This window comes from Gopherus flavomarginatus, chromosome 5 (genome assembly GCF_025201925.1).
Source record: "Gopherus flavomarginatus isolate rGopFla2 chromosome 5, rGopFla2.mat.asm, whole genome shotgun sequence".
Lineage (NCBI taxonomy): Eukaryota > Metazoa > Chordata > Testudines > Testudinidae > Gopherus > Gopherus flavomarginatus.
The window spans coordinates 2,792,245-2,820,118 of NC_066621.1; the positions used below are offsets into that span (position 1 = coordinate 2,792,245).

General features: G+C 54.9%; 2 protein-coding genes across 4 annotated transcripts; both read left to right on the plus strand.

Annotated features, from left to right (window-relative positions):
- The first annotated feature begins 3,352 nt into the window (after positions 1 to 3,352).
- LOC127052882 (vitamin K epoxide reductase complex subunit 1-like protein 1) lies at positions 3,353 to 9,731 on the plus strand. The gene is made up of 3 exons (XM_050957021.1): positions 3,353 to 3,550; positions 8,667 to 8,776; positions 8,868 to 9,731. Exons 1-3 carry the CDS (start codon positions 3,381 to 3,383, stop codon positions 9,092 to 9,094), a joined length of 507 nt encoding a protein of 168 aa, XP_050812978.1. The 5' UTR covers positions 3,353 to 3,380; the 3' UTR covers positions 9,095 to 9,731.
- A 2,370-nt stretch (positions 9,732 to 12,101) lies between these two features.
- BCKDK (branched chain keto acid dehydrogenase kinase) lies at positions 12,102 to 27,860 on the plus strand. Of its 3 annotated transcripts, none has more exons than XM_050956902.1 (14): positions 12,116 to 12,210; positions 14,537 to 14,722; positions 16,538 to 16,604; positions 16,867 to 17,087; positions 19,509 to 19,577; positions 20,810 to 20,920; positions 21,396 to 21,443; positions 22,243 to 22,362; positions 23,534 to 23,632; positions 24,080 to 24,153; positions 24,762 to 24,890; positions 25,125 to 25,214; positions 25,474 to 25,635; positions 26,993 to 27,860. In XM_050956902.1, exons 4-14 carry the CDS (start codon positions 16,887 to 16,889, stop codon positions 27,135 to 27,137), a joined length of 1,248 nt encoding a protein of 415 aa, XP_050812859.1. In that variant the 5' UTR covers positions 12,116 to 12,210; positions 14,537 to 14,722; positions 16,538 to 16,604; positions 16,867 to 16,886; the 3' UTR covers positions 27,138 to 27,860. The 3 variants fall into 3 exon arrangements, with proteins under 3 accessions (XP_050812856.1, XP_050812859.1, XP_050812858.1); XM_050956901.1 differs by lacking the exon at positions 14,537 to 14,722 and adding an exon at positions 16,123 to 16,306 and having other exon boundaries at positions 12,117 to 12,210; XM_050956899.1 differs by lacking the exon at positions 14,537 to 14,722 and having other exon boundaries at positions 12,102 to 12,210.
- Positions 27,861 to 27,874: the final 14 nt, after the last annotated feature.

Consider the following 27,874-nt stretch of genomic DNA (forward strand, 5'->3'; position numbering starts at 1 on the left):
GGTGAAACAAAAAGGACAAACCCTAATGTCCCCAGTGATTCTAAGGGACAAAATCCCAGGTGCAGAATAAAATTCTGCCTCCTTAAGCTTGTGTTTTCCATGCCTAGAATTCAACTGTCACCAGATGGATGAGACTGAACAGGTTTCAAACCTCGAGGAGACTCTTACCTTCTAAAATGGGACAGCTGTTTTCTAGTAAAAATCACTAAAGGGAAGGAGAAAACTAGGAAGAGTTTCCTCCTTGCGCTCCCGTTCGTGAACCCGAATGCACTCTCAGTCCTCAAAGAGAGACCTTGAGAAAGAGACGTGATGAAGCAAAGCCACAGGTGTCTCTGAGGTTTCCTTGGCCCCTCAATCCTGTCCTGCCTGGCTGATGTCAGCATCTCTCTGTGAGGTCACCACCTCCCCACCACCTTTGACCAATAGTCTGAGGTCCTGCAAAAGGCCTTTGTGATGTCACTGCCACACCCCTCCCTTGCCGGGCTAATGTCCTGCCCCTGGCCAGGCACTTTGGAGGTTTGAGCTACTCCCTGTGATCACCTCACTTAGGGTGACCAGATAGCAAATGTGAAAAATCTGGACAGGGGTTGGAGGGTAATAGGAACCTATATAAGAAAAAGACCCCAAAATAGGGACTGTCCCTATAAAATCGGGACATCTGGTCACCCCAACCCCACTCAAGGAGTGTTCATTCTAGGAAGAAAGCTGGCTAAACAGAAAACATCAGACGCTGCTCCCACTTTTTCAGAGAGAAGGCAGATTTTTCAGAAATGAGTAGACTTTATGGCCAGAAGAGACCATTAGAGCATCTAATCTGCCCCCCTCATCTCACAGGCCTCCTGTATGACACAATAGCTACTTTTGGGGCAAACACATTCCAGAAAGGCATCTAATCTTCATTAAATGACATCAGGAGATACAGAATCCACCACTTTCCTTGGTAGCTTGTTCCTGTGGTGAATCATCCTCCCTGTTGAATATCTGTGCCTCATTTGTAAAATGAATTTGTCTCTTTTCCCCTTCCAGTCACTGGGTCTTGTTATGCCTTTCTTTGCTAGATTAAAGAGCCCTTTAATACCTGTGGAAGTAGAGAAAGAACTGACAGGGGTTTGTAGGGGATCTTAATGCAAGACAGTCTCTGTTAGCAAGAGTTAGGCTAGCTGTAGCCCTAATAATGCGAGATTTGTAGAAGCGAGAATTGTGTGAAGCGAGTGGGAAAGAACTGTGGGAGAAGTCATTGCGACCTTGTGTCGATAATGAGGAATGTAGACTGGTGTCTAAATAGAAGTGAGAAAAATAAAATAACAAGATGGCCCATGTATAAACAAAATGCAGCTGTTGCTCATTATTCTAGGTAACAAAAAGTATAAATGCTTGCTGTAATTGTTTACTAGTTGAGAGACTGCCTAGGAGGGGGAAACCCTGTGTCCTAGGGCACTCCCTCCCTCTTTGCAATTGCTTGAGAATAAATAAAGTATTTGATTCTGCTACACCCAACCAAAGAGTGAGAACTGAGTTTTTCTCCAACATACCCAACATTTTCTCTCCATTAAGGCACTTCAGCACTTCAGTGAAGTCATCTTTCAATCTTCTTTTGATAAGCTAAACAGAGTGAGCTCTTTCAATAGCTCACTAGAAGGCATTTTTCTCCAGCCTTCAGAACATTTGGTGGCTCTTTGCTGCCTCAGCTCCAATTTCACAATATCTTATTCAAAGGAGGACACCAAAACTGGAGGCAGTATTCCAATATCAGTCTCACTTCCTGTGACGTTATTGACATCATCTATAACTGTAAAGATCACCGCTGCGAGCACTGTTATATATTTGCAGCCAATACTGTACAAAGGTTGTCGTGTAAGGGGTCTATGGAGAGGTTCTGACTGACTGATTATAATTATGCTATCTGTATAAATGTATCATTTTTGTAGTTGACATTATGAATATTGGCTCTATACTGTATTTCAAACTTGTGCTATGCTTCCAGGGAGCACCCCAGACAAGTTGGTGTCAGTTCTGCCTAGCCTGCTTGATGGCCCATTAAGGACCATCAGCTATACAATGGACCCAGTGAGAGAAGGCAGATGCACCTTGTAACTCAGCAAGGTATGCAGGGACCTGCCAATGGACAGAACTCTAAGGTTTTTCTGGATAGAGTGTCCTTGGGACAAAGAAAGCAAAGACCACATGGCAAGAGACTATAAAAAGGCTGATTCCTCGTCTCCATCTTGTCTTCAGTCCTGCTTCATACCTCTGGAGGGACTTTGCTACAAACTGAAGCTTTATACAAAGGACTGAATGACCCATCCCAGCTATGGATGTACTCCCGAGACTTGATTTGAACTTGCAGTTTATTCTGTCTCAAGCCTGAACCAAGAACTTTGCCGTTACTGTATGTAATCGATTTCATTTAACTAATTCTAGCTCTCGTCTATACCTTTGGCCCTTCATGAATAAATCTTTAGATTTTAGATTCTAAAGGATTGGGAACAGTGTGATTTGAGGGTAAGACCTGATTTGTATATTGGCCTGGGTCTGAGGCTTGGTCCTTTGGGGTCCTTTGAGAGAATCTTTTCTGTTTTACTGGGGTATTGGTTTTCATAACCATTCATCCCTATCACGAGTGGCGCTGGTGGTGATACTAGGAAACTGCAGTGTCCAAGGGAAATGCTTGTGTGACTGGTGGTTGGCCAGTGGAGTAAAACTGATGTATTCTCTGTTTGGTTTGCCTTAGAGGTGGAAACCCCTCCAGCTTTGGGCTGTAACTGTCCTGCTCGAAGCAATTTGTTCTGAATTTGTTTGTCATGCATCTGATGAAGTGGGTATTCACCCACGAAAGTTCATGCTCCAAAACGTCTGTTAGTCTATAAGGTGCCACATGATTCTTTGCTGCTTGTTCTGAATTGGCAATCTCAGTTGGGTCCTGCCAGAATCAGCATTGTTACAGCTTCCTATCCTACTCAGGGCTCTGCCCCTACGTCTAATGATGGCTTTAGCCCTGTTCACCACAGCATCACACTGGGAGCTCATCTTGAGTGGCTTCTACACTCTGGCCCCTAAATCCTTGCCAGAGTCACTGCTTTCCTGGACACACTTCCCCAGTCTATAGGTGTGGCCAGCATGCGTTGTTGCTAGGTGTAGGACCTTTCATTTGGCTCCCAGGCACTGCCCCTCTTCCAACCACTGGACCCCACCCTTCTCCCATAAGTCCCATAGCTCCCACTTCTTCGCCACTGGGTACATAAAACTATATATCCCAGAACCCTTTGCTTCCCCTTCCCGCCTCTTGAAGGGATAGCCAATGGGATCGCGTCGGTTGCTGATTGGCAGGCTCTCGGGCCAGTGGGGGCGAGCTCGTGCCCGGCGCGCGGTGGCAGCGAGCGATGGCGGTCCCGGGCTGGGAACGGGCGCTGCGGCTCGTGCTCTGCGCGCTGGGGCTGGCGCTCTCCGTGTACGCGCTGCACGTGGAGAGCTCGCGGGAGCGGGACCCCGACTACCTGGCCTTGTGCGACCTGAGCCCCTCCGTCAGCTGCTCCAAGGTTTTCACCTCCAGGTGCGTGGGGGGGGGTCCGGCCCCATGGCATGACTCTCCCGGCCCCATTGCAACCCCCGGCCCCACGGCATGGCTCCCTCTCCCCCCACTGCAACCCCCGGCCCCATGGCATGGCTCCCTCTCCCCCCACTGCAACCCCCGGCCCCATGGCATGGCTTCCTCTCCCCCCACTGCAACCCCCGGCCCCATGGCATGACTCTCCCGGCCCCATTGCAACCCCCGGCCCCACGGCATGACTCTCCCTCCCTCCACTGCAACCCCCGGCCCCACGGCATGGCTCCCTCTCCCCCCACTGCAACCCCCGGCCCCATGGCATGGCTTCCTCTCCCCATTGCAACCCCCGGCCCCATGGCATGACTCTCCCGGCCCCATTGCAACCCCCGGCCCCACGGCATGACTCTCCCTCCCTCCACTGCAACCCCCGGCCCCACGGCATGGCTCCCTCTCCCCCCACTGCAACCCCCGGCCCCATGGCATGGCTTCCTCTCCCCCATTGCAACCCCCGGCCCCATGGCATGACTCTCCCGGCCCCATTGCAACCCCCGGCCCCATGGCATGACTCTCCCTCGCCCATTGCAACCCCCGGCCCCACGGCATGGCTCCCTCTCCCCCCACTGCAACCCCCGGCCCCACGGCATGGCTCCCTCTCCCCCCACTGCAACCCCCGGCCCCACGGCATGGCTCCCTCTCCCCCCACTGCAACCCCCGGCCCCACGGCATGGCTCCCTCTCCCCCCCACTGCAACCCCCGGCCCCACGGCATGGCTCCCTCTCCCCCCACTGCAACCCCCGGCCCCACGGCATGGCTCCCTCTCCCCCCACTGCAACCCCCGGCCCCACGGCATGGCTCCCTCTCCCCCCACTGCAACCCCCGGCCCCACGGCATGGCTCCCTCTCCCCCCACTGCAACCCCCGGCCCCACGGCATGGCTCCCTCTCCCCCCACTGCAACCCCCGGCCCCACGGCATGGCTCCCTCTCCCCCCACTGCAACCCCCGGCCCCACGGCATGGCTCCCTCTCCCCCCACTGCAACCCCCGGCCCCACGGCATGGCTCCCTCTCCCCCCACTGCAACCCCCGGCCCCACGGCATGGCTCCCTCTCCCCCCACTGCAACCCCCGGCCCCACGGCATGGCTCCCTCTCCCCCCACTGCAACCCCCGGCCCCACGGCATGGCTCCCTCTCCCCCCACTGCAACCCCCGGCCCCACGGCATGGCTCCCTCTCCCCCCACTGCAACCCCCGGCCCCACGGCATGGCTCCCTCTCCCCCCACTGCAACCCCCGGCCCCACGGCATGGCTCCCTCTCCCCCCACTGCAACCCCCGGCCCCACGGCATGGCTCCCTCTCCCCCCACTGCAACCCCCGGCCCCACGGCATGGCTCCCTCTCCCCCCACTGCAACCCCCGGCCCCACGGCATGGCTCCCTCTCCCCCCCACTGCAACCCCCGGCCCCACGGCATGGCTCCCTCTCCCCCCACTGCAACCCCCGGCCCCACGGCATGGCTCCCTCTCCCCCCACTGCAACCCCCGGCCCCACGGCATGGCTCCCTCTCCCCCCACTGCAACCCCCGGCCCCACGGCATGGCTCCCTCTCCCCCCACTGCAACCCCCGGCCCCACGGCATGGCTCCCTCTCCCCCCACTGCAACCCCCGGCCCCACGGCATGGCTCCCTCTCCCCCCACTGCAACCCCCGGCCCCACGGCATGGCTCCCTCTCCCCCCACTGCAACCCCCGGCCCCACGGCATGGCTCCCTCTCCCCCCACTGCAACCCCCGGCCCCACGGCATGGCTCCCTCTCCCCCCACTGCAACCCCCGGCCCCACGGCATGGCTCCCTCTCCCCCCACTGCAACCCCCGGCCCCACGGCATGGCTCCCCCTCGCCCCAACTGCAACCCCCGGCCCCACGGCATGGCTCCCCCTCGCCCCAACTGCAACCCCCGGCCCCACGGCATGGCTCCCCCTCGCCCCAACTGCAACCCCCGGCCCCACGGCATGGCTCCCCCTCGCCCCAACTGCAACCCCCGGCCCCACGGCATGGCTCCCCCTCGCCCCAACTGCAACCCCCGGCTCCATGGCATGACTCCCCTTTGCCCCACTGCATGACTCCTCGCCCCAACTGCAACCCCCGGCTCCATGGCATGACTCCCCTTTGCCCCACTGCATGACTCCTCGCCCCAACTGCAACCCCCGGCCCCATGGCATGACTCCCCATTGCAACCCCTGGCCCCATGGCATGACTCCCCCTCGCCCCACTGCAACCCCTGGCCCCATGGCATGACTCCCCCTCGCCCCACTGCAACCCCTGGCCCCATGGCATGACTCCCCCTCGCCCCACTGCAACCCCTGGCCCCATGGCATGACTCCCCCTCGCCCCACTGCAACCCCTGGCCCCATGGCATGACTTCCCCTCGCCCCACTGCAACTCCCGGCCCCATGGCATGACTCCTCCTTGCCCCCACTGCAACCCCTGGCCCCATGGCATGACTCCCCTTTGCCCCACTGCAACCCCAGCTCCCTCTGCAACACTCCAGCCCGATTGTATGACTCCCGTCCCCGCACTGCACCCCCTGGCCCCATTGCATGACTCCTCCTCGCCCCACTCCAACCCTTGCTCCCTACTGGAACATGGTCCCGTTTCCTCAGCCTCCCTGTGCAGTGACATCCGTGCTTCTGCCCTCCATGTGCAATAGCCCCCCAACTGCCCCAGCCCCCCATGCAATAGCTCTGCTGTCCCAATCCCATGCGCTGTGTTCCACCCTGCTGCCCCCTGTGCTGTGCCCACACCACTATGCCGTGCTGCAGCCCTGTATGCCTATCCCACGGGGTACACCCCAGCCTCCTAGGCCCTGTGTGCTTTCCCACTCCATGTGAGAGCCCTGTGGTTCTGCGCCCTCTGCTTAGTCATTTCCTGCTGCCTCAGCCCTGCTGATGACCTGGCATCTCTATTTCCAGCCTGTCCCCTTTGTGCTCTGTGTTGTCAGCTCCCCCAGTTTGTTTGGTAGATCCAGAGAGACCCTGAGATCATCTGGTCTGACTTGGAGAGCGCAGGCTGGTCAGTTTTTCTGTTACCTCTGTGTTGAGAGCGATGAGGCAGAGGACAGGCAAAACTGAGGGGTCCCCAGTGCCCTCGCGATGCCAGGGAATGTATTAGGTGAGATGTGCCCAGGCGATCCACGCTGCAGAGGGAGGTGAAGTCTGCCCCATGGTCCCTGCCAGTCTGAGCTGGGGGAATTCCTCTTCCCAAATCTGGTGACCCTCAGTGAGCTGGACCCACCAGCCAAGTGGCTAGAATGGGGTTTCGCAGGAGCTCGGAGCTCTTGCTCAGTTCTCAGAGGCGAGGTTTGTCATCTTGGCCCTGGTTTGTACCGTGCCTGGTGCTATGGGCTGTTGATCCTTCTTTAGTGCTTCTAGACTGGGGAGGTGGGGTGGGGTGTGTGGGGGGGAGAAACATTTTTTAAAAATATAGGGAAATGTGGTTATAAAACAGCAAACATTTGTCAAAGGAATGGGGGGGCACTTGAAACTACTTTTCAGTTGGAGGACAGAGGAACATTAAAAACTACTTTTTATTTCATTTGGAGGTCCTTTTTGAAGGGTCTGGAGTGAATTGCTGTCCTTTTTAGTAGAGGGAGAAAATATTCCTGGGGGAAGTGCAGGGGATGGAGGGAAAGAACCAGAGTTAAGTTTACTCAGTCTTCTGCAAACAGCCAGATCGAACGCAGGGATGGGGCAGAGGTGACTGACGCTTTATCACTGGCAGAAAGAGGTGGAAGGGGAATGACCCTGGCTTGACAACAGAACCAGTGGGGCTGGGCCATGAAGTGAGGCACTAGATTTGGACCCAGGAGATCTTGGTTTTGTTCCTAGCTCTGCCTCAGATGCTGCCTCTGGGCCTCAGTTTCTGTAAAATGGGGAGAACTATTCTTTGTTTGTTTAGACTGTCAGCTCTGCGAGGCAGGGACCCTCTCTCATTGTGTGTCTGCCCAGCATCTGGAACAGTGGTGGGCCCTAATCTTGGTCGGGGAGGGAGGGGTCTGTGCAGCACTTGGAGCAGTGGGGAGGTCTGGTTTTGGCTGGGGGAGTCTATGCAGTGTCTGGCATGACTGGGGTCCCAGTCTCAGTCAGGAAAGGGCAAGTTGGATCCATGCAGTACTGGGCACATGGTGGGGCACTGATTTCACTCGGGGAGGGCTGGGGAGGTTTGCTCAGCATGATGGGGGCCTGATCTTGATCAAAAACACACGCAGGAATCTGGGGCGCGGGTGAAACACCAGTTCTGATATTGTCAGGACTCGTGTTTGGCTGTGTGTGTGTGTTGGTGTCAGCGGGCATGATTGCGTGTGCCTCAGACAGACGCCAATTCTGCCTGTGCTTCCCCCTCCCCTCGCAGTGGAAAACACCCTGAAACATCTGGCTGTGGGATAAACAGCTGGCTTCCCTCCTATGAGGGGGATGGGGAAGTGAGGAGCTTTTATCAATGAAAACGTTTCCTAGGCCACCAGTCCCGCCTGCTGTGCTGTGATGGGTGGGGGCCGTTGCCAATCATTACCAGGGTGTTCTATTTCTGCCACGTATGTAGGGGCATTAGCTCTGGCCATTGCCGGGCCTACGGGAACTGCAATGTAACCCGGTTCTGGTCCCTATTAGGGCCCCAGGGGTTGTTCCACTCAGCTGAGCCAGCCCACCCCTGTGGCCCCCCAGCCTCAGCTCAGTGGGGTCCCTCAGTGCCAGGGAGTGTGAATTGAACTATCATCAGAATTTGTTACTGGCATAAAAATTGCAAGGGGGAGGCAGCAAACAGGAAGGGGACAGAGCTCCCTGTGCTAGGGGCTCCAAGAATAAGAGCTCTCTGCCCTCCCCAGCTGGAACAGACGTTAGGGGCCTGGGAGTCAGGACTTCTGGGTTCAATCCCCGGCCTTGGGAGGGGAGTGGGGTCTAGTGTTTAGAGTGGGGGGCCTGGGAGTCAGGACTCCTGGGTTCTATCCCCGGCCTTGGGTGGGGAGTAGGGTCTAGTGGTTAGAGCAGAGTCCACATTGTGAAAGATGAGAGTCGCTGTCTGTACACAGCAAACCTCCTTTTAGCCCCTAGTTCTACATCCCCGTTTCTCTCTGCAGGTGGGGCCGTGGCTTTGGCTTGGTGGAAGATCTCCTGGGGAAACACAGCGTCTTTAATCAGCCTAACAGCTTATTTGGCATTGTCTTCTACATCCTACAGACACTGCTGGGTAAGTGTTTTTGGGGGGGATATCTACCCCGTCACACAGGGGCAGGCTGGTGCCTGATAGACTAACGAGCCCTGTCTCTAACCGTCTCCAGGCTTCTCTCCCAGCACCCTGGCGGCCGTCACCCTGCTGGGCACCTCCATGGTCTCTATTGCCGGCTCGCTCTACCTGGCCTACATCCTCTTCTTCGTGCTCCACGACTTCTGCCTGGTGTGCGTCACCACCTACCTGCTGAACGGCGCCCTCCTCCTCCTCAACTACAAGCGTCTGGTCTGCCTGAGCGGGAGTGGGCAGCGCCGCGTCAAACCCAAGGGGCAGTGAGCGTGGCTGGGGGAGCCCGGCCCAGCCCCCTCCTGGATCTTCAGTGGCAATAACGAACCCTCTTTGTATAGCAGCCAGGGGCCCATCTAGCCTGGTACCCTGTCCCCTCCCTGCCAAACCAGATCAGACCCTGGATCCATCACCCTTTACACACAAACTGAAGCCATTTCTGATTTAACCAAAATGCTGGTATAAGGTGGGTTGAAATGGGTACATGACACACAGCAAGGGACTGTATGAGACACACACGGGAGATCAGGTTTCATCACCTCCAGCAGGGGGCAGGGATGCTCTAATGCCACCTCGATTCTTTCCAGCAGGGACCAGTTGCATGTGTGAGGGAGAGTGAGAGACATATGACCCCTACCGACATCAATGGAGGCAGGGCTGGATTCTGATCTTAATAAACTCAGTGTGAATGGAGTAAACAAGAACACAGTCCAGCCCTGCATTTCCCCCGGCTTGTACATCCCCTGCTGCAATGACAGCAGTACTTTAGTTAACTGACCAGCAGGGGGCACTGTGCACCAAATCAATATGCCAATGCAGAGACCAGCTGGAGCTGTCTTGTTTGCAGCTGATTGTGTACAAAAGCACATTTTTGTAGCTGAAATAAAGTCGCTCTCAGCAACAGGCAGCTGGGTGCGTTTGATGTCTCGTTATTTAACCCTTTGGAAACTTTGGAGCCAGGTGATGCATAGATAGTGGTGTCAGGCTATAAAGGTACAGATCATTACGATATGGTGATAGGACAAGAGTTGGATCGAGACTGGTGTCTTCCCTCTCCCTGATGCCCCAGCTCAGATCCATGGACTAAGTAAATCTGGTCCTGCTCCCATCTCTGCTCAACAATGGATGGTTCATAGGAAGGTGCAGCCCCTCTATGATGCCTTGCTGAGGTGAGCCCTGAGCTCCCAGGGTGCTTCTTTCACTGCAGACCGATCGTAGCATCCATGTTCAGTGTGCGTTACACCAAAATACAGTCTCTGATCTCTGCAGCAGTGTGTTCCACAGGTCAGCTCTGCTTGCCGCAGAGATGCATAGAGTTCAGATTTCCCTACATGTTAATTTCACTGCCTGGGCAATTGGACCAGCGTGACCTTAAATCTTCTGTTGCTTGCCGTAATCCTAAATTGCGTGTGTCAGTAGGAGGGACTCTGAAGGTCTAATCTGCCCTTCCCTTGAGTCTTTCCACCTACCATCTCAAAGCAATTTGCAAATTCAAGTTAGGTAATCTTCAGTGCCCCCTGTGAGATGCCATTATGGTTGTTTCACACATCAGGAAACAGATAACAGAGAGGGGAAAGGATGTGCCCAAAGTTGCACAGCAGGTCAGTGGAAGAGGTGGGTGCAACTATCTGTTAAGGTCTTTGGCAGAAGCAATGTATTGGGGGTGGGATCATGTGCCCTCCCCCCCATATTTCTGCCAAGATTTACATTTTTTGCAGGGAGTGGGTTCAAAATGTGTGTGTGCAGTAGTTTATTTCCAGACTTTAAAGCCTTAACATAACCAACGGGTGTCTTTGACCCTTTGCCTTAATTGTTCTGTGATTTTCACTTTTTCAGAAGTCAGCATGGCATTCGCAAATATGTTCATTAGGCCTTGGGATTTTATTTGGCTTTTTACTTATTTTTCTGAAAAGCAGTTCAAGGACAGTCTGTGTTTAAACTAAGTTAATTTAATAGCGCATCTGTTATTAGCTTTGTACAATGGTGAAAAGACAATGAAGTTTGAACTTTTTCTACACTAAGAAGGCTAAGTTAATCTCCAATATTAAAACTGTTTCACCAATGTCTAAATTACGCTTGCCAGCAACGTGTGGTAACAACAGAATTGCTGCTGTATTTTATCCAAAGTCGTTTATCTAATAATTTATACCCAAGAGATTTGGGTAATTAAAACCCAAGGGGTATCCATGCAGACCTCTACACAAGACATGTTTGTTTGTCTTTTAGTGGGGAAAGAAACGTGATTCTGCAAACACAGTTTCTTTGCTCCAAACAACATTTTCACTAAAATAGAGGGGTTTTTTGATCAAAACCTCACATGGTTTGATTGTAATAATAAAGCTGTGTGTAGTTGTGTTGGGATTATAGTCATTCACAGGATTGATTCTGGCACTTTATTTTCAGGCAGCACACCAAAGAAATAAATGACAGAATCCATAATAATTTCTGAGTGTTCTTTTAAAAGAATTTCAAGTGTCAGAGCCACCTGTGTACAAATTAGCCTTAGCTCTTAACCATATATTTAGACAACTTTCTTGTTAAGATTTTTAATGCACATATGAATCAGATAACCACATTTTCCTTCCCAGGTACCTCCCTTTTGGAACAGGCTCTATCTGCTATTACACAGTATTGTAAAACATGACATCAGAAGCAGTTCTAGAAATCAAAACTCCGTTGTCTCTTGCATACCTGTCCTGAAGCCTGCTACAGTCCGCCAGAACCTTTAAATTGTGCCCCCTCCCTGCCCCCTATCAACAGTTAAACGTCCCCTCCTCTTTGGTGCAGGAATGGCCTTTTTAGGTGTTGGTACAGCACCTTGCAGAATAGTGCCCTGCTCTGAGCCTGGGGCTGCTAGGTTTTCTATAGCAGAAATAATGAACAAAAGAACCCAGGAGGCTTGGCTCCCAGATCAAACCTGCTTTCCTCCCAGGGCCCTGGCTAGAACCCAGGAGTCCTGGCTCCTAGTGATGTCTGCTCAAGACGTTTCACTACACCTCCCATGAGGCACTGTGCCTTTCTTTAATACGGGGGGAGGCTCCTCTTCCCTTTGCAGAGCATGCAGGGAACTGCAGGCAGGCCAGCAGGCTTTTCCAATTGACTTGCATGGAGGTACCCTATGGGACTACGTTCCCCATGATGTCTTGCGCCTCTAGCCGATCATGAAGACTGCTCACCGCATAGCCTTCTGGGAGTTGTAGTTCTCCAGAAGGCTCTTTCCTGTTGACTTGCCTAGGGAAGGCTGCCGACTGGGACTACGTTTCCCAAGACTCCCTGCTTCCGGGTTGCGCGGTGGCTGCGGTGTCTCCCCCCGCCCTCCCAGCAGCGCTGGCCGCCGGCTCGCTCCGGTCCCCTCGAGTGGAACGCTGCAGGCCCCGCACCTGGCGGTAAGGACCCCCTTTAGAACGTACCACTGTGGCGGCAGGGGGGTGGTGGGGCTGTACCATTCCCTGCTTTCCCCATGTGGTGCAAGGGGATGGGACACGGGCCCAGGGGTTTCTGATTCCCCGGTTCGAGTCCGGCCTCGGACTCCTGGGTTCCATCCCCTGCCCGGGGAGGGGGAGGAGTGGGGTCTAATGGTCAGAGCAGGGCGGGGCTGGGTGATCAGGACTCCTGGGTTCCACCCCCAGCTCTGGGAAGGGAGCGGGTCTAGTGGTTAGAGGGGTGGTGGGGGCAGGCTTGGGACCTGGACTCCTGGGTTCCATCCCCAGAGAGGGGTCTGCAGGGGTGGAGCTGGGTGCCAGGGATGCGCCTGCAATGCTTTGATGCCCGTGAGTTGGCCGTGGTGGGGCCGGTGCCCGTGCTGTCCCTGATGTTAGGGCTGGACTCCTGCTATCCTGTCCCAGCTCCGCCGCCCCCTGCGCTGCCTTCTGGAGTGCAAAGAGCCCGGGCTAGGGGCGCTGGACGGTCCTGGGGGCCTGGCACGTACCTGCCCCTGGTATGGGTACCCTGGGATAAGACCTGAAATGCGCCATGCTGGACCACTCCCTCCCCTCCCAGATCTGGGGAGAAAACCCCGGAGTCCTGACTCCCAGCGCCCCCTGCTCTCACCCACTAGCCCCCCACGGCTCTGGGATCTCGCTGGGTTGGATCTTGGTGATGGAGAGGTTTCGGCAGCTTGTGAACACAAGCGAGTAATTTAGATGCCATCTGGGCCTTATATGCAGCATAGTGCCTAGATGGACCATGGCTCGTTGGCCCAGCGCCACATGCCTTGGACGATCTGTCTAGGGCTGGTATCCCCTCCAAGCTCACCTGGGGCTTGGGGAAGCCTGTCTGGCCCTATAGCAGCCTCGGAGCAGGCATTGTACCCAGTATATGGCACTGATCACTGTTCCCATGTTGCCCCTGTCCCAGTGCAGCAGGCTAAAGAGACCTGTGGGGTTCCAAGACACAGTACCCCCTTCCATCAGTGTGGGACTGTATATTAGGGGGCGGTGGGAGGCTGAAATCATTCTCGCTGAACAGGCTACTTTGTGGGAACACGGCCTCTCCCCTCCATGTGCTAGAGACCATCCGTAGGGGGCATAGCTGCTGGGGGTGAATTGAGGACAGGGTAGGGGCAGGAGGCAGGCAAGGCTGCTATGCAGAGTGCTTGCAATCCGACCGTGCCAGCCAGACAAACGGAGCCTTGTTCTGCTGTTAGTGTGATCGCTGCTTTCCCAGAGTGCCGCGGTAACAGCTGTTCCAAACCCAGGACGAAGTGGGTGGATAGCCTCAGGACCCAGGAGTCTTGGCTCCCAGCCCCTCTGCTCTAACCCACTAGATCCCACTCCCCTCCCATAGCTGGGGAGAGAACCCAGGAGTTCTGACATTTTTTCTCTCCTCTTTGACATCTGGTGGCAGATTGCTTTTCTGTGGGTGGCGAGGTGGCACGGAGTGATTGGGGTGGGGCCTGGTATGCATCTCTCTGGATCCTCTCATCTGTGCGTGGTTCACGCCAGGGCTAAATGCCAGTGGCCTGAGGTAAATCTGACCACCCATGTCTGTTACAGAGGGCTGGGAGCCAGGACTCCTGTGTTCTTTCCTGGCTCTGACAGGGGCATGGGGTCTCGTGGATTGAGGGGTGGGGCTGAGAGCAAGGACTCCTGGGTTCTATCCCCAGCTCTGACAGGGGAGTAGGGTCTCGTGTGTTTGGGGGGTGGGCAGGACCGGCACTAGAGTTTTTCGCGCCCTAGGTGCACGGCCATTTCGCCACCCTGCACGCTGCTCCCACAGCTCTGGTGGAGCTGCTGCAGCCATTTCCGCGGGAGGTCCACTGGAGCCGCGTGGGACCAGCAGACTGTCCGCAGGCACGACTGTGGCAGGTCCACCGGAACCACCTGCCCCCCCCCCCGGCAAAATGCCGCCCCCCGAAAATCCTGGCGCCCTAGGTGATTGCCTAGTTCGCCTCAATGGAAGCACCGGCCCTGGGGGTGGGGCGGAGAGCCAGGACTCCTGCATTCTCTCCCCAGCTCTGAGAGGGGAGTGGGGTCTCATATGTTTGGGGGGTGGGGCCAAGAGGCAGGACTCCTGGGTTCTCTCCCCAGCTCTGAGAGGGGTGTGGGATCTAGGGGGTTTCAGGGGTGGAGCCAAGAGGCAGGACTCTTGAGTTCTATCCCCAGCTCCGAGAGGGGAGTGGGGTCTCGTGGGGCTGGAGCTGAGAGGCAGGACTCCTGGCTTCTGTCCCCACATCAATAACCCCATGTCCATGAGGCTCTCCTCACTTTCCAGCCCTAGCCCTCTCTGCTGGCCTTGGGGTAATGCCCAGACCCACCAAATTCATCTTGCCAAACATCCGCCTGGCAGGGGCCCCATCGTCTGGCCACTCCTGGGATTGGAACTGGGGCCCCAGAAGGAAAGGTTCCTCCTGTGACATCCCCCACCCCCGCCTGATCTGGAATTGACTTGGGGGAGGGGGTGTGTATCACAGCAGCAGCTTGAGTTGACCTAGAATGGGGGGAGGGGGTAGCTCGGCTGGGGGTGATGTTGAGGGGCTGCTGGAGAGGGGGAACTGGGAACAAAGACCCTGCGCGAAGCATTGGGGGATCCTGGTTCTGTCCATGTGTCTGCCCATCCCTAGATCCCTGGAATGTCAGTCCATCTGTCATCCTTCCCTGGCATGTCCATCTTAATGTCTGTCTGTCCCTAAGTCCCTAGGATGGCTGTCTGTTTGCCTGTCCATAGGGTGCCTGTCCATCTGTCTGTCCATAGGGTATCTGTCTGTCCATCTCCAGGATGTCTGGCCTTCTGTCTGCCTATCTCTAGGATGTCTGTCTGCTTGCTCTTATGGTGTCTGTCCATCCCTAGGATGTCTGTCCATCTGTCTGCCTGTCTGTAGGATGTCTGTCTGCCTGTCTGTTTTTGCCCAGGAGAACATCCTCTGTGTTTGGAATCTGTTGTCTGTGAGAGTAGCTGGTATGCTAATCTCTCCCAGAGGGTTTTCTTTTACCTTTCTTTTCTTTAATTAAAAGCCTTCTTTTTAAATATCTGATTAATTTTTTCCTTGTTTTTAGATCCAAGGGGGTTGGATCTGGATCCACCAGGAGTTGGTGGGAGAAAGGAAGGGGGATGGTTAATTTCTCCTTGCTTTAAGATCCAAGGGGTTTGGCTCTAGGTTCACCAGGAAATTGGTGAAGTCTCTCAAGACTACCCAGGGAAGAAAAGTAGTGCTTGGGGGTGGTGGCAGCGATACCAGATCTAAGCTGGTAATTAAGCTTAGAAGTGTCCATGCAGGTCCCCACATCTGTGCCCTAAAGTTCAGAGTGGGGAAGGAACCTTGACAGGGAGCCAGGGGCTTCCTTCCACTCGGGCGTAGGTCGGTGCTTGGCCTTCTTCCATCCAGTCACTGATTGGCTCTTTCTTTCTCTCTCTCTCTCTCTCTGCATTTCTGTCCGCCCCCCCTTCCTGCTCTGTCCACCTGGGCTCTTCCCTGTCAGCTCTTTGGCTGGCTGGGCTCCACAGGGAGCAGATCCAGCAAGCCAAAGACACAACACGTCACCCTGGTTTCTCTCTAATCTGCTCTCTCTCTAGCCAGGCCCTCAGTGATCTGTCCAGGTGTCCGCCCCCGAGCTCGGTTACTTTCTGATCTCTCTGTCAGTCTCTTTGTTTATTTCCCTCTGCATCTGTTCTCTCGTCAGTCTGTAGCTAGCCGTCCATCTCTAAACAGCACGCTTTCTCTCTCTCTCTCTCTCCCTCTCCCTATCCCCATACATCCTATCTATCTATCTATCTCTCTCTCCCCATACACCCTATCTATCTATCTATCTATCTATCTATCCCTTCTGTCTGTCATTTACGTCACACTTTCACTTTTTCAGAATTTCTCAGTACGCCCCGAAGTTATTACCCTGACCAAGTTCGGGGCCCCCATCATGCTGGGTGCTACACGGAACTCCCTGCGCCCCAACCGAGATCAAGGTCCCCGTCATGCTGGATGCTGCATAGACCCTCCGCCTGCCTGAGATCTGAGGCCCCATCATGCCTGGTGCTGCACAGACCCCAGTGAGAGTCAGTCCCTGCCTGGAAGCGTTTGCCATTCAAACAGACAAAGGCAGGACCAATCTCCCAGTTGTGCCGATGGGGAAAGTGAGGCCCAGATAGGTGCGGCGCCTGGCCCGGGATGCCACCAGGAAGCTGGAGCAAAGCCGGGGAATAGAACCCAGGAGTCCTGGAGATGAATTATTCTCTCTTCGTGAGGATGTGAAAACCCCACCGTGTGTCTTTTTCTTTTAGATGGAAACTGCGCTCCCGGCTGTTGGCAAGGAAGGAAACCACCACAAAATAACCAAGTTCACTTGAGGTAAGTGACTTCCGGAGACCGTCTATTTTGAGAGCAGCTGAAAGTTCCTAACCAAGATTGGGCCCATGGTTGCTGCCTAGACCGCCCCATTGAGTGCGGCCATCCCCCCCCAGCTGCCTCACCCCAGAGTCAGTGCATCTCAGCGCCGGGCGAGCCATCCTGTTGTGGTGTTATGTCTGGTTGTTCGCCCTTTAGCCCAGCCCAGAGGCAGCCGCATGCCAGTGCCAGCTTTGCTCTGAGTGTTCCTATCTCTCACCTCCAGGTGTCTGTGAAGGCAGGAAGATGCTGTGGAAAGCGCTAGTGAGGATGGAGCTGGGAGGAGCAGGGAACCGGGCCCCCTCCATACACCGGCTCCTGTCCCCTGCCCTCCGGTACCGGTCCACTTCTGTCATGGATAACCACCAAGTGGAGCTGGCTCGAGAGCGGTCCAAGACAGTCACCTCCTTCTACAACCAGTCAGCCATTGATGTCGCAGCAGAGAAGGTGAGAGGTGTTGGCTGAATCAGCCTTTTCCCCTCCCAGAGGGGACATTCAGTGCTTGGAGGGAAACTGAGGCAAACCCAGTGAGTGGCACTAGGGGGTGCTGTGCTGCAGGGAGTGTGGGAGAGGGCTTTCACAGCTGGCCTCAATGCCCCAGTGTGGGTGCTAGGGGGCACTGTGCTGCAGCGCGCCGGGTGGGGCTCATTCATCCTCAGATCCTGGCCAAATTCCAGCTCCGGTGACTCCACTCTACTCTCCCAAATTCCCTTCTGCTCTTTCAGTTGGACACAGGATTCCTTTTCACTTCCTGTTCCAAAGCCCTACGCACCACTCATGTTAGCCGGCTGCTGGGGCCTGCCCCAGAGTCAGCCACATCTCAGCACCAGCCTCCTATGGCCTCGCTGCACGGCTGGTCCCCAACTACCCCATCCCAGAGGTGGTTGCATCTCCACACTGGTGACCCGTTTCTTGTATGTGAGTCATCTGTTCCTCTCTTGGCTCATATCCCCCACGCTGAGACAGCAGGTTCATTCCCTGGTACAATGGCTGTGCCGCGGGGTAAGTCGGTCCCAGTGTGTTAAATAGGAAGGGAAAAGGGGTCAGAGAACAGCAGGTATACGGGACGGAGCTTGGCAGCATCAGCCACTGTTTAGCAGCCAAATATTTACTCAGAGAGACCAGGCGACTTGCTGAAGAATTACTGCCCATCCCCTGTACTCGAGGGGAGTTAAATATTAATTTCAGCCACTGGCAAATAAAACATGCACACACGTGCCAGAGAAGAAGGGATGCATTGCCAGTCCAGGAGGTATTAATCTGGGTTTAGTGAAATAGACTGAAGACTGAAATTAAGGGGCCTTTTCCCCTCTAGGGGGCGCCAGCTCCAATCTGGCCCCAGGGCAGGGACTAACTGGCTCAGGGGTGTGGGGAATGGGGCACGGGGTCTCTAGGGGGCACCGGCTCTGATCCGGCCTTGAAGAGTCCAGTCTGAAGCCCCCCACCCCCTCATTGCATTCGCTACTTTTGATTTCCTGTTTGTTTTTTCCAATGAACATCCTTTGAAAGCCCCTTCCCTGTTGCTAGGCAGTTAGCGTTATTGCCGTGGCAACCCTCTCGGTTGTCTAGGAATCCATGGCAACTCCTGTTCATTCCCTCTAAAGAGTCCGCACCTCAGCTGGGGAGACCCAAATCCTGGGCCCCGGGCCGTTAAAAGACGGGGCTGAATTATGAGGCCCAGTTTCTGAGGAAAGAGGACAGCTCGCCTGGTGCTGAGATGCAGCCACCTCTGGGGCGAGGCAGCTGGGGAACAGCCGCACAAGGGAACAGGCTGGGGGATGGGAGCCATTACCCCCATGGCCCTCCCAGGCCTTGCAGATTGAAGGCGTCAGGACGGCTGTAGCTGCTCTGCATCTCGAGGCAGGTGCTGGCTCATCACTAGGGAATCTGGGGCGTTGGTCCCAGCAGCAGGTCTGGGCTCCCATGTGCCTCCTGACAGCGAAAGTGTTTGGCACAACCAAGTCTGGGGTTCCCCCAAGGGCCCGTCTCTGCCCCTGCCCTGCCACCTGAATCAGACCCACGAGCCCATCTAGCCTGGTATCCCCCACTGTGTCAGAGCGTGGTGCCATTTGCTGCATTGCGGTTTCCAATTCCTCCTCCCCCAAACTGCCCCTTCCTGAATCCCATGACACTTGGCTGGGGTGTGTGTGTGTGTGTGTGTGTGTGTGTGTGTGTGATGTGCTGGCTTGGAGATGTCCAGCCCTGTGTGGGGATCCCCTGGCTCAGAGGGTGTCCAGCCCTGTGTGAGGTCCCCTGGCTCAGAGGGTGTCCAGCCCTGTGTGTGGGTCCTCGGAAGAATGGAATCAAGCTCTTTCCTCCTCCTCCTCCTCCGTTCTTCCTTCTTTAGTTCTTTTCTCTCCCTCTGCTCTGCTTCTTTCACAGTCTTTCTCCTTTTTGTTTCTTCCTCACTCATTCTTCTCTCTCCATTTTTCTTTCCTTCATTCACTCCTTTCTGCTGCCTGCCATTTCTTCCCTATTCAGTCCCAGTTCTCTCCTTTTTCTTCCCTGTCTCGTTCATTCTTTCCCTCACTCCTGCTCCTTTGATTTTTGTCATGCAGTCCTGGCTTCCTTTTCTTTCTCATTTGCTCTTTTCTCTCCCTCTTTCTCTTTCCTTTCTTCCTCATCCACTTTCCCTCTCATTCCTTTTTTGTTTCTTCCTCCTTCATTCTCTCAGCATTCCTGTCCCATTCTTTCCCCTGTCCGCCACTCCCTCTCTTTCTCCTGTTCCTGTGGACAACCCACAGACCCACCCCCTATGACCCACCCCACCATAGCTGTATTGCCACGCTCCGCCTGCTGTTCCCTCCTCTGCCCTCAGGGGGCGCTCTGGACCCTACATTCATCCGCCTCCTTTCCGTTTTTTCCCAGCCGTCTGTGAGATTGACACCCACCACCATGTTGTATTCGGGACGGTCGCAGGATGGCAGCCACCTCCTGGTAAGTTGGGGACCGGCACAGTCCCCCAGCAGGCCCCCACCTGGCCCATTGGAGAGCTCAAAATGAACTGCTCTGAACTGGACGGGAAGAGAGTGTTATCTCGGTTATATATTCTGGGGAAACTGAGGCACAGAGCGGGGGCGGGGAATCACACAGTCACGCAGGGAATTAATAGAACCCAGGAGTCCTGGCTCCCAGCCCCTTGTTCTAACTATTAGATATCACTCCCCTCCCGGAGCTGGGGAGAGAACCCAGGAGTCCTGGCTTCAGCTCCCTGCTCTAACCATTAGATACCAATCCCCTCCCAGAGCCAGGGAGAGAACCCAGGTGTCCTGCTCCCGGCCACTCTGACTCTAGCTCTACTGGAATAGGTGGGGAGGAGGTGTGGGCTGCAGGTTGGGTCCTGTGAGGGAGGGATGGAAGCAGCCCTGAAGATGCCAACAGATGGGTGCCAGCCTCTCCTGAGCAGGACAGATGCCAGGACACACCCAGCCTGTGCCTCATTCAGACTGTGGGATGGGATCTCTTAGGACTCCTGGGTTCTTTGCCTGGCTCTGGGAGGGGGGTGGAGTCTAGTGAGTTAGAGCAGGGGGCTGGGAGCCAGGACTCCTGGGTTCTATCCCCAGCTCTGTGCGGAGTGGAGGCTGGTGGGTTAGAGCAGAGGGGTGCTGGGAGCCAGGACTCCTGGGTTCTGTCAATTGTGTGTACAGCTGAGAACTGATACACTCGTTGCTCAGCACTGTTCTCTAGTCTGCCCAGGCCTGAGGGTTCGCAGGCTGTTTCCAGGCAGATCGCCAGCATGTTACTTCCTGCCTTGTTAAAAGAACTGATGGGATTGTAGCAATCTTCATCCCAGTCTCTGCACAGCGACGACTCACCCAGCACTGAGATGCAGCCACCTCTGGGGTGAGGACAGCTGGGGAACGGTTGTGCAGTTTTTCTTCAAAGCAATTTAAAACAGAGAGTGAAGGAGAATTCGGACTGGTTGATTACAGGGATCGGGATTAAGGGAGGGAGAACAGAATTAGGCACAGATGTAGGATCAGCACTTTACCTCTTTAGCTTGATTAAACCAGGAGTCCTGGCTCCCAGCCCCTTCTGCTTTAAGCACTAGACCCTTCTTCCCTCCCAGAGCTGGGGACAGAACCCAGAAGTCCTGGCTCCCATCCCCCTTGCTCTGGCCACTCTCCCCTGACCCCGGTCAGTTACACTCTGAGTTCTTCCTCCTGTAGAAAAGTGCCCATTACCTTCACCGTGAGCTGCCCGTCCGCATCGCCCACCGCATCAAGGGCTTCCGCAGCCTCCCCTTCATCATCGGATGCAACCCCACCATCCTCCACGTGGTACGTACCTGAGCGGGGGCACAGCTGAGGAACACCATGAGCGGGGAGGGAACACGGGGGGGAGCTGCTGGTTGTAGTGTGGGTGGGGTTAGAACACAAGAGACCTGGCTTCTGTCCCCCTGCTCTAACCCACTAGCCCCCACTCCCTTCTCAGAGCTGGGGAGAGATCCCAGGAGTCCTGGCTCCCAACCACCCGGCTTTAACCCAGTAACCCCCGCTCCCTTCTCAGAGCTGGGGAGAGATCCCAGGAGTCCTGGCTCCCAGCCACTCGGCTTTAACCCAGTAGCCCCCACTCCCTTCCCAGGGCTGGGGAGAGAACCCAGGAGTCCTGGCTCCCAGCCACCCCTGCTGTATCCCACTATCCCTCACTCCCTGCCCAGTCTCCTCAGGACTCCTGAGCTCTATCAGGTGAATCCTGCTGCCAGTCAGTGTTTCTGTGCCTCGCTTTATGCTTATTCGTTTTTGCGTCCTTCAGCATGAGCTGTACATCCGAGCCTTCCTGATGCTGAGCGAATTCCCCCCGGTGAGTATTCAGTTACCTGGTGGCCCCCAGCACACAAAGGATTAGTTAAAATATGGGAACAGGTTATACGTTCGCTTCCCCCATCGCCAACTGATCCTGGGCCTGGACCAATCGAGTGAAGGGTAGAATATCTGCAGGGAGGATGAGGATAACGTGGGTTATTACATCTCCCTCCGTCCAACTCCACAGTACTTCATCTCTCCCTGTACACGCCATCCCTCCCTGTACACGCCATTCGACTTTCTTAACTGGATCCATCCATCTGTCAATCCCTCCATCCATCCCTGTGCATGCCATCCATCTATCTCAACTGGATCCATCCATCCATCCATCCATTCCTGTAGACATGAGCCACCTATCTTGGCCGAATCCATCCACCCCATACCTGCTATCTGTCTGTCTCAACTGGATCCATCCATCCATCTATCCCTGTACACATCAGCCATCTATCTCGACTGGATCCATCCCTCCATCCATCTCTGTATGCACCATCCAGCTGTCTCAACTGAATTGATTCCTCCCTCCATCCTAGTGTGCATCTTTCTGTCTCTCGGGATCTCTGCTGTTCTGAATTTGGGTCTATATAGCTAAGGTGTCACAATACATCTACCATAGGCTGGTTGTTTGGCGGAATTGGGACATGACCCTTTCCCCTCTCTGGGGTGCCGTCTCTGATCTGGCCCCAGGGCGTGGGACTGGCTGGCTCAGAGGTGTGGAGAAATGGACATGGGGTCTTTCTCCTGCAGGGGGTGCTGACTTCCATACCGGTTCATGTCTCTTCCGTTCTGTCCCCTCCCAGATCAAGGACCAAGAGGCAGAGGCCCAGTACTGCAAGCTGGTCCGGCAGCTGCTGGATGATCACAAGGACGTGGTGACGCTGCTGGCTGAGGGGTTGCGGGAGTGTCGCAAACACATCCAGGTATCGGGGGGCTGGGATTGTGAGAGGGCTTAAAGCAAGGGGTGCTGGGAGCCAGGACACCTGGGTTCTATCCCCAGCTCTGAGAGGGGAGTGGGGTCTAGTGGGTTAGAGTGGTGGGGCTGGGAGCCAGGACTCCTGGGTTCCATTCTCAGCTCTGCTATGCACTCTGGTGGATGAGCTTGGTCTAGTCACGTCTCCTGTTGGTGTGTCGTTTTCCCCATCTGTAAGTGAGGTAAATACCATCCTTTGTAAAGTGAGAATCGCTGATGAAAAGTATTTCATGAGCACTTGGAATGATTATAACACGCACTGTCACTGCTTAGTTACTGCTGATTAATTATTATTTAGAATGATCAGTTTTGCTAGTGCCTTGTACGACTGTTATTATTGATGACTAATGATCATCATTTCAGTATTGTTGTCAACATTCCACCTGCTTACGTCCAAATGATCATGTTCTGTGTTTGCTATTTAATATTTTACTAACTGGTTAATCCATATTTTATTATCAATTATTAATTCCCCTTATGCTTGTGTTTTATTTTGGGATTAATAATCATGATTTCTTTATTTTTCCCACTATTATGCTAATTTCTGATCATCAGTATTCATCTTGGACTTATCTTTTATTGATTCTTGTTGATTTTCCTTGGATTGTGTTAGCTCATTAAATCCCATTACGCTGATTGCATTTATGATTCTTTTTCAAGAATCATTCAATATTTTATGCCACTCGTCTACGTCTAGGCTTGGCGGAGTTCCATTTTTATTCCATGGAGAATATCAGTGTTTATTTTTAAGCTTTTTAAAATTTGTATCCATTTATTGTCTCTGGTTCCTGGTTATTGCTCATAGGTATCCTTTTCCGTCTGAGCCGTATGGCAGTATTTGGCTTTGGTTCTGTGTGTCGCCTCGGTGTCAGTGCAGAACTGATTCCTTGTACTTAATGAGCATTCTCCATCTGTAGATCTCAAAGCGCTTTACAAAGGAGGCTGGTATTTTTATCCCCATTTTATAGATGGGGACACTGAGGCTCAAAACGGGAACATGACTTACCCAACGTCACTCAGCAGGCCAAGTCATCTGGGTGCACTCCCGACTGGGCCTCGCTGCCTCTTTGTTAAGCTGTTGTCTTGTTAACCCCTTCGCTGCCGTTCTCCTCCCATGTCAGGACGAGAAGGTCATCCGCTATTTCCTAGACAAGACGCTCACCTCCCGGCTGGGGATCCGGATGCTGGCGATCCATCACCTGGCGCTGCACGAGGAAAAGGTACGGTCTGGCCTCTGCTCTCCCATTCCCCTCGGCTCTTTGCCGCCCTAGAATGGGCAACATATGAGACACAGCTGGCTGCCCCCAACAGATTAGAGTCAGCCCCCCGGGAATTCATAATCTATTGTGGAACCGCCCTGCTTGGGTCTGGAGCCTTCCCTCTAGGGGGTGCTGGCTCATCTCCAATCACAGGGCGTGGGACTGGCTGGCTCAGGGGGTGGGGGATAGACCTTTCCCCTCTAGGGGGCACTGGTTCTCATCTGGTCCCAGGGCGTGGGACTGGCTGGCTCAGGGGGGCATGGAATGGAAATGGAGCTTTTCCGCTCTAGGGGGTGCTGGCTCCTCTCCGGTCCCAGGGCGAAGGACTGGCAGACTTGGGGGCGGGGGGCGGGGCATGGGACATGGGTTAAAGCCCTGCTTGACTGGTGCTCTCTCTCTGATTGGCAGCCGGACTTCGTGGGAATCATCTGCACCCGTCTCTCCCCAAAGAAAATCATTGAGAAATGGGTGGATTTTGCTAGGTAAGGAATCATGATGGTCTGTGGCGCCACCTTGTGGACTCAGCCCAGAGTTACACCCTTTAAACTTTGCCCTGTTCCGAATTAAGTGCAGCGTGGAGGGAGAGCAGGGGAAATGTCTTCTTCCACAAAGTGTCTCTCCGCTGGATCTGCAGGTGGATTCGTACGGGGTGGTTCCCTTCTCCGGTTCAGTCGGTGGCTTGCAGAGCTCCTGCTGTTCTTGGTTAACCACTGACTGGCTGAGATGTGTTTGGAGCTCGACAATTTAAAATCATCTCAGATTAAGGAATGGATTTTTTCAGGGTAGATGATTGGCTGCGGCATGTATTTAGGGAACGCTCTGAGGTATGGCTGGCATGCTGGGGATGTTCATTCATCCTGAGTGGAAGGGGAAATCTGTCCGTATGAACAAGAGTGGGGTCTAGTGGTTAGAACAGAGGGGACTGGGAGCCAGGACTCCTGGATTCTATCCCCAGCTCTGGGAGGGGAGTGGGATCTGGTGGATTAGATCGGGGGAGTTGGAATCAGGATTGATCCGGTGCAATGGGGAAGTTGAGTGACCGACCCAGCCTGGATAATGCTCTGTTCCTCCCCCTCTTTCCCGGGCGCAGGCGTCTGTGTGAGCACAAGTACGGGAACGCCCCGCGGGTGCGGATCAATGGGCATGTGGCTGCTCGATTCCCCTTCATCCCCATGCCCCTAGACTACATCCTGCCGGAGCTGCTCAAGAACGCCATGAGGTGAGCTCCTCCATCCACCCAGTGCATGGCAATGGGGCTGGCTCAGGGGGCGAGTAATGGGGCCTGGGGCCTTTCCCCTCTAGGGGGTGCTGGCTCTGATCCAGCCCCAGGGCAGAGGACTGGCTGGCTCAGGGGGGCAGGGAATGGACCTGTGGCCTTTCCCCTCTAGGGAGCACTGGGCGGATAGGCGGGGCCTGATTTTAGGCTAAATTTTTCACTCTCCTCCTTCCCCAGAGCCACCATGGAATCTCACCTGGACACTCCGTACAATGTGCCCGACATTGTCATTACCATCGCCAACAACGACATCGACCTGATCATCAGGTACTATGTGCCGGCTGTCAGTACAGCCAGCTTAGATTGGAATCCCGCCCCCAGTGACGTCAGCGGGGATCCCGCCGGGGTCGCTGAGGCAAGGGGTGAAATTAAGAAAGGGGAAATGTTGTCCCGGGATCGGATGGGGCGTCTCCATCGGGGAATAGGCTATCCTGCCCCAGATGGGGACCAGCTAGATGAGTTGAAGTGGGGTGAGCCATGGTTTATTGGCTGCAAGGTACTGAGTGGACCCTGTTCCTCCCAATAGGATTTCGGACCGGGGTGGTGGGATCCCGCACGAGCACCTGGAGAAGGTGACGGATTATCACTTCACCACGGCAGAGTCCAGTGCTCAAGACCCCCGCATGAACACCCTCTTCGGGAACATGGTGGACATGGTCAACAGCGGCCAGTCGGGCCCCATGCACGGGTGAGTCTGGTGCTTTGAGCTGCAGTGGCACCGGCTCTGTGGTAGCATTCCCAGCATCCTCTGCCAACGGGGCATCCTGGACGAGTCCTCAGCCAGGATCCACCCAGCTGGGCAGGAGCAGGTTTTTCCCGTCTTGCCAATTTTGCCGAGAGTGTGAGGAGTTTCACAGTCCGCGAATTAAAATCTTGACAGCGTCCATGTATCGAAAAGCCGATTCCCTCCACCCTTGATTTGGGTCCATTGAAATGTTTTGTTTAGATCTTAGGAAAAACTTTTTAACGCTAAGGTTAGTTCAGACCCAGAGCAGCTTTCTTAGGGAGTTTGCGGAGTGTGCAGTGTCGGAGGTTTTTAAGAACAGGTGGGACAAACACCTGTCAGGGCGGGTCTCGGTTTACTTGGTCCTGCCTCAGCGCAGGGGCGGGACTTGGTGACTTTTCCTGCCCGACCCTTCTGTGATTTCAACCCGTTTTCACCAGCTGATCAGTCTAAATAGCTCAAAGGTCGAAGGGATTTCAAACGGGAAAATTGGAGCGTTGTTGTTTTGAAAACGTTGAAACGTTTTGTCAGTTTCCAATTTGTTCATCCCATGTGTTTTGACGAAAAGACGAGTCATCAAACTTTTCCCCGGCGGCTCTGCCCCACCGCCATTGGTTCCACAAACAGGAATCTCTGCTCCCAGAAATGGTTAAACAGGACGGAGGTTTGAGCGGATGGATAGAACCCAGGAGCCTTAGACGCAGCCCCTCTGCTTTAACCCACTAGACCCCACTCCTCTCCTACACAGCCCAGGAGTCCTGCTTCCCAGTCCAGGACCACCACAGCATCTCTGTGTTGGCTATTTACAATAAGTTGTGTGCACAGGTGCTGACTTTTATTTTTCCTGGTGGGTGCTCCGCCTCTTCCTGCCCTCGCTCTGCCTCTTTCTGCCCCGACTCCACCCCCTTCCTCAAGATTCCCTGACTGCCGGCTGCTCTCTGCCCTCCCCCAAGCGCCTCCAGCGAGCCACCAAACAGCTGAGCGGCTGGTGGATGCTGAACACCATCTATTTTTTTCCCCATGGGTTCTTGAGTACACACAGAGTTGGCATCTAGGGTTGTGTATATTATTATTTATTAGCTGTGATTATGGTCACGCCTGGGAGCCCCAGTCATGGCCCAGGACCCCGTTGTGCTAGGCGCTGCATGTTATTAGGTGTATTATGGTAGCGCCTAGGCGCTCCATACATGGCCCAGGACCTATTGTGCTGGGTGATGTCCGTTATTTATTAGGTGTATTACAATAGTCCAAAGAGCTGACAGTCTCAGTCTATAACTCCCATGTGATTACCCCCCAGTCTGTCTGTCTGTCTCCGCCGCAGGTTCGGCTTCGGGCTGCCGACCTCCCGGGCCTACGCCGAGTACCTGGGGGGCTCGCTGCACATCCAGTCCCTGCAGGGCATTGGCACCGACGTGTACCTCCGTCTGAAACACATCGATGGCAAGGAGGAGAGTTTCCGCATCTAGAGACTTCCCCCGTCTCGCTGGCCCGCCACACCCTCCGGCTCCGCATGGACATCGGCTTTGCTTCCCGTGTCTCTGTGCTTGGATCCCTACGGACCCGATCCCACGGCCCTGGACTCCTGGGTTCCCAGTGTCTCCGCAAGGGGGCGGGACTTTGTGCTTACGGACAGGGCGTCGCCTCCCGCTGATTATTCCAGCCCCACCCCTGGGAGCACCCTATTGGATTCTTTATTCCAGGGGGGTGGGGCATGGGTCGGCCCCAACCCCAAACAGGTTTTTAAGGCAACGGACGCTTCCCGGCGCACGTACCTTCATTGGTAGCTCCACACTGCCAGCACCTTGCGCACTCGTTTTCTCACCCTTGTTTCATTCCCTTCTTCTGAAGAAACCAAATCAAAGGATGGCATTGGAGTGGGGGGAAGGCTTTTATTGCTGCGCATGACTCCAGAATCGCTCCCCCACCTGTCTCTCCAGCCTGACCCCTTCACACTTTGGACAGGGGAAGATTTTTATGGTTGCGCCTGGACGCTGGATTCCCCTCCCACCCACTGCAGATGGCAGATGCCAATTCTAGCTCTGGTTATTGTTTTCCTGCTTTCTCGTTTATTTCGGGGGTGGGGGTGGGACAGGATGTGGATTTGACTCCCCTCCTCAGGGGTGGCCGGGGGAACCAGCCCTGTGACGTGTATCTCGCTGTGATTCCGATTAAAAGTGCCGATTCTGAAAGGCGGTGAGGCCGT

Excerpts from the sequence above, each read along its gene's own strand:
- LOC127052882 (XM_050957021.1), top strand. The coding sequence starts at position 3,381 with ATGGCGGTCCCGGGCTGGGAACGGGCGCTGCGGCTCGTGCTCTGCGCG. Across the intron at positions 3,551-8,666 it reads TCCAAGGTTTTCACCTCCAG|GTGGGGCCGTGGCTTTGGCT; the intron begins GTGCGTGGGGGG and ends TTCTCTCTGCAG. Across the intron at positions 8,777-8,867 it reads CATCCTACAGACACTGCTGG|GCTTCTCTCCCAGCACCCTG; the intron begins GTAAGTGTTTTT and ends AACCGTCTCCAG.
- BCKDK (XM_050956899.1), top strand. The coding sequence starts at position 16,887 with ATGCTGTGGAAAGCGCTAGTGAGGATGGAGCTGGGAGGAGCAGGGAAC. Across the intron at positions 19,578-20,809 it reads AGGATGGCAGCCACCTCCTG|AAAAGTGCCCATTACCTTCA; the intron begins GTAAGTTGGGGA and ends TTCCTCCTGTAG. Across the intron at positions 22,363-23,533 it reads AGTGTCGCAAACACATCCAG|GACGAGAAGGTCATCCGCTA; the intron begins GTATCGGGGGGC and ends CTCCCATGTCAG.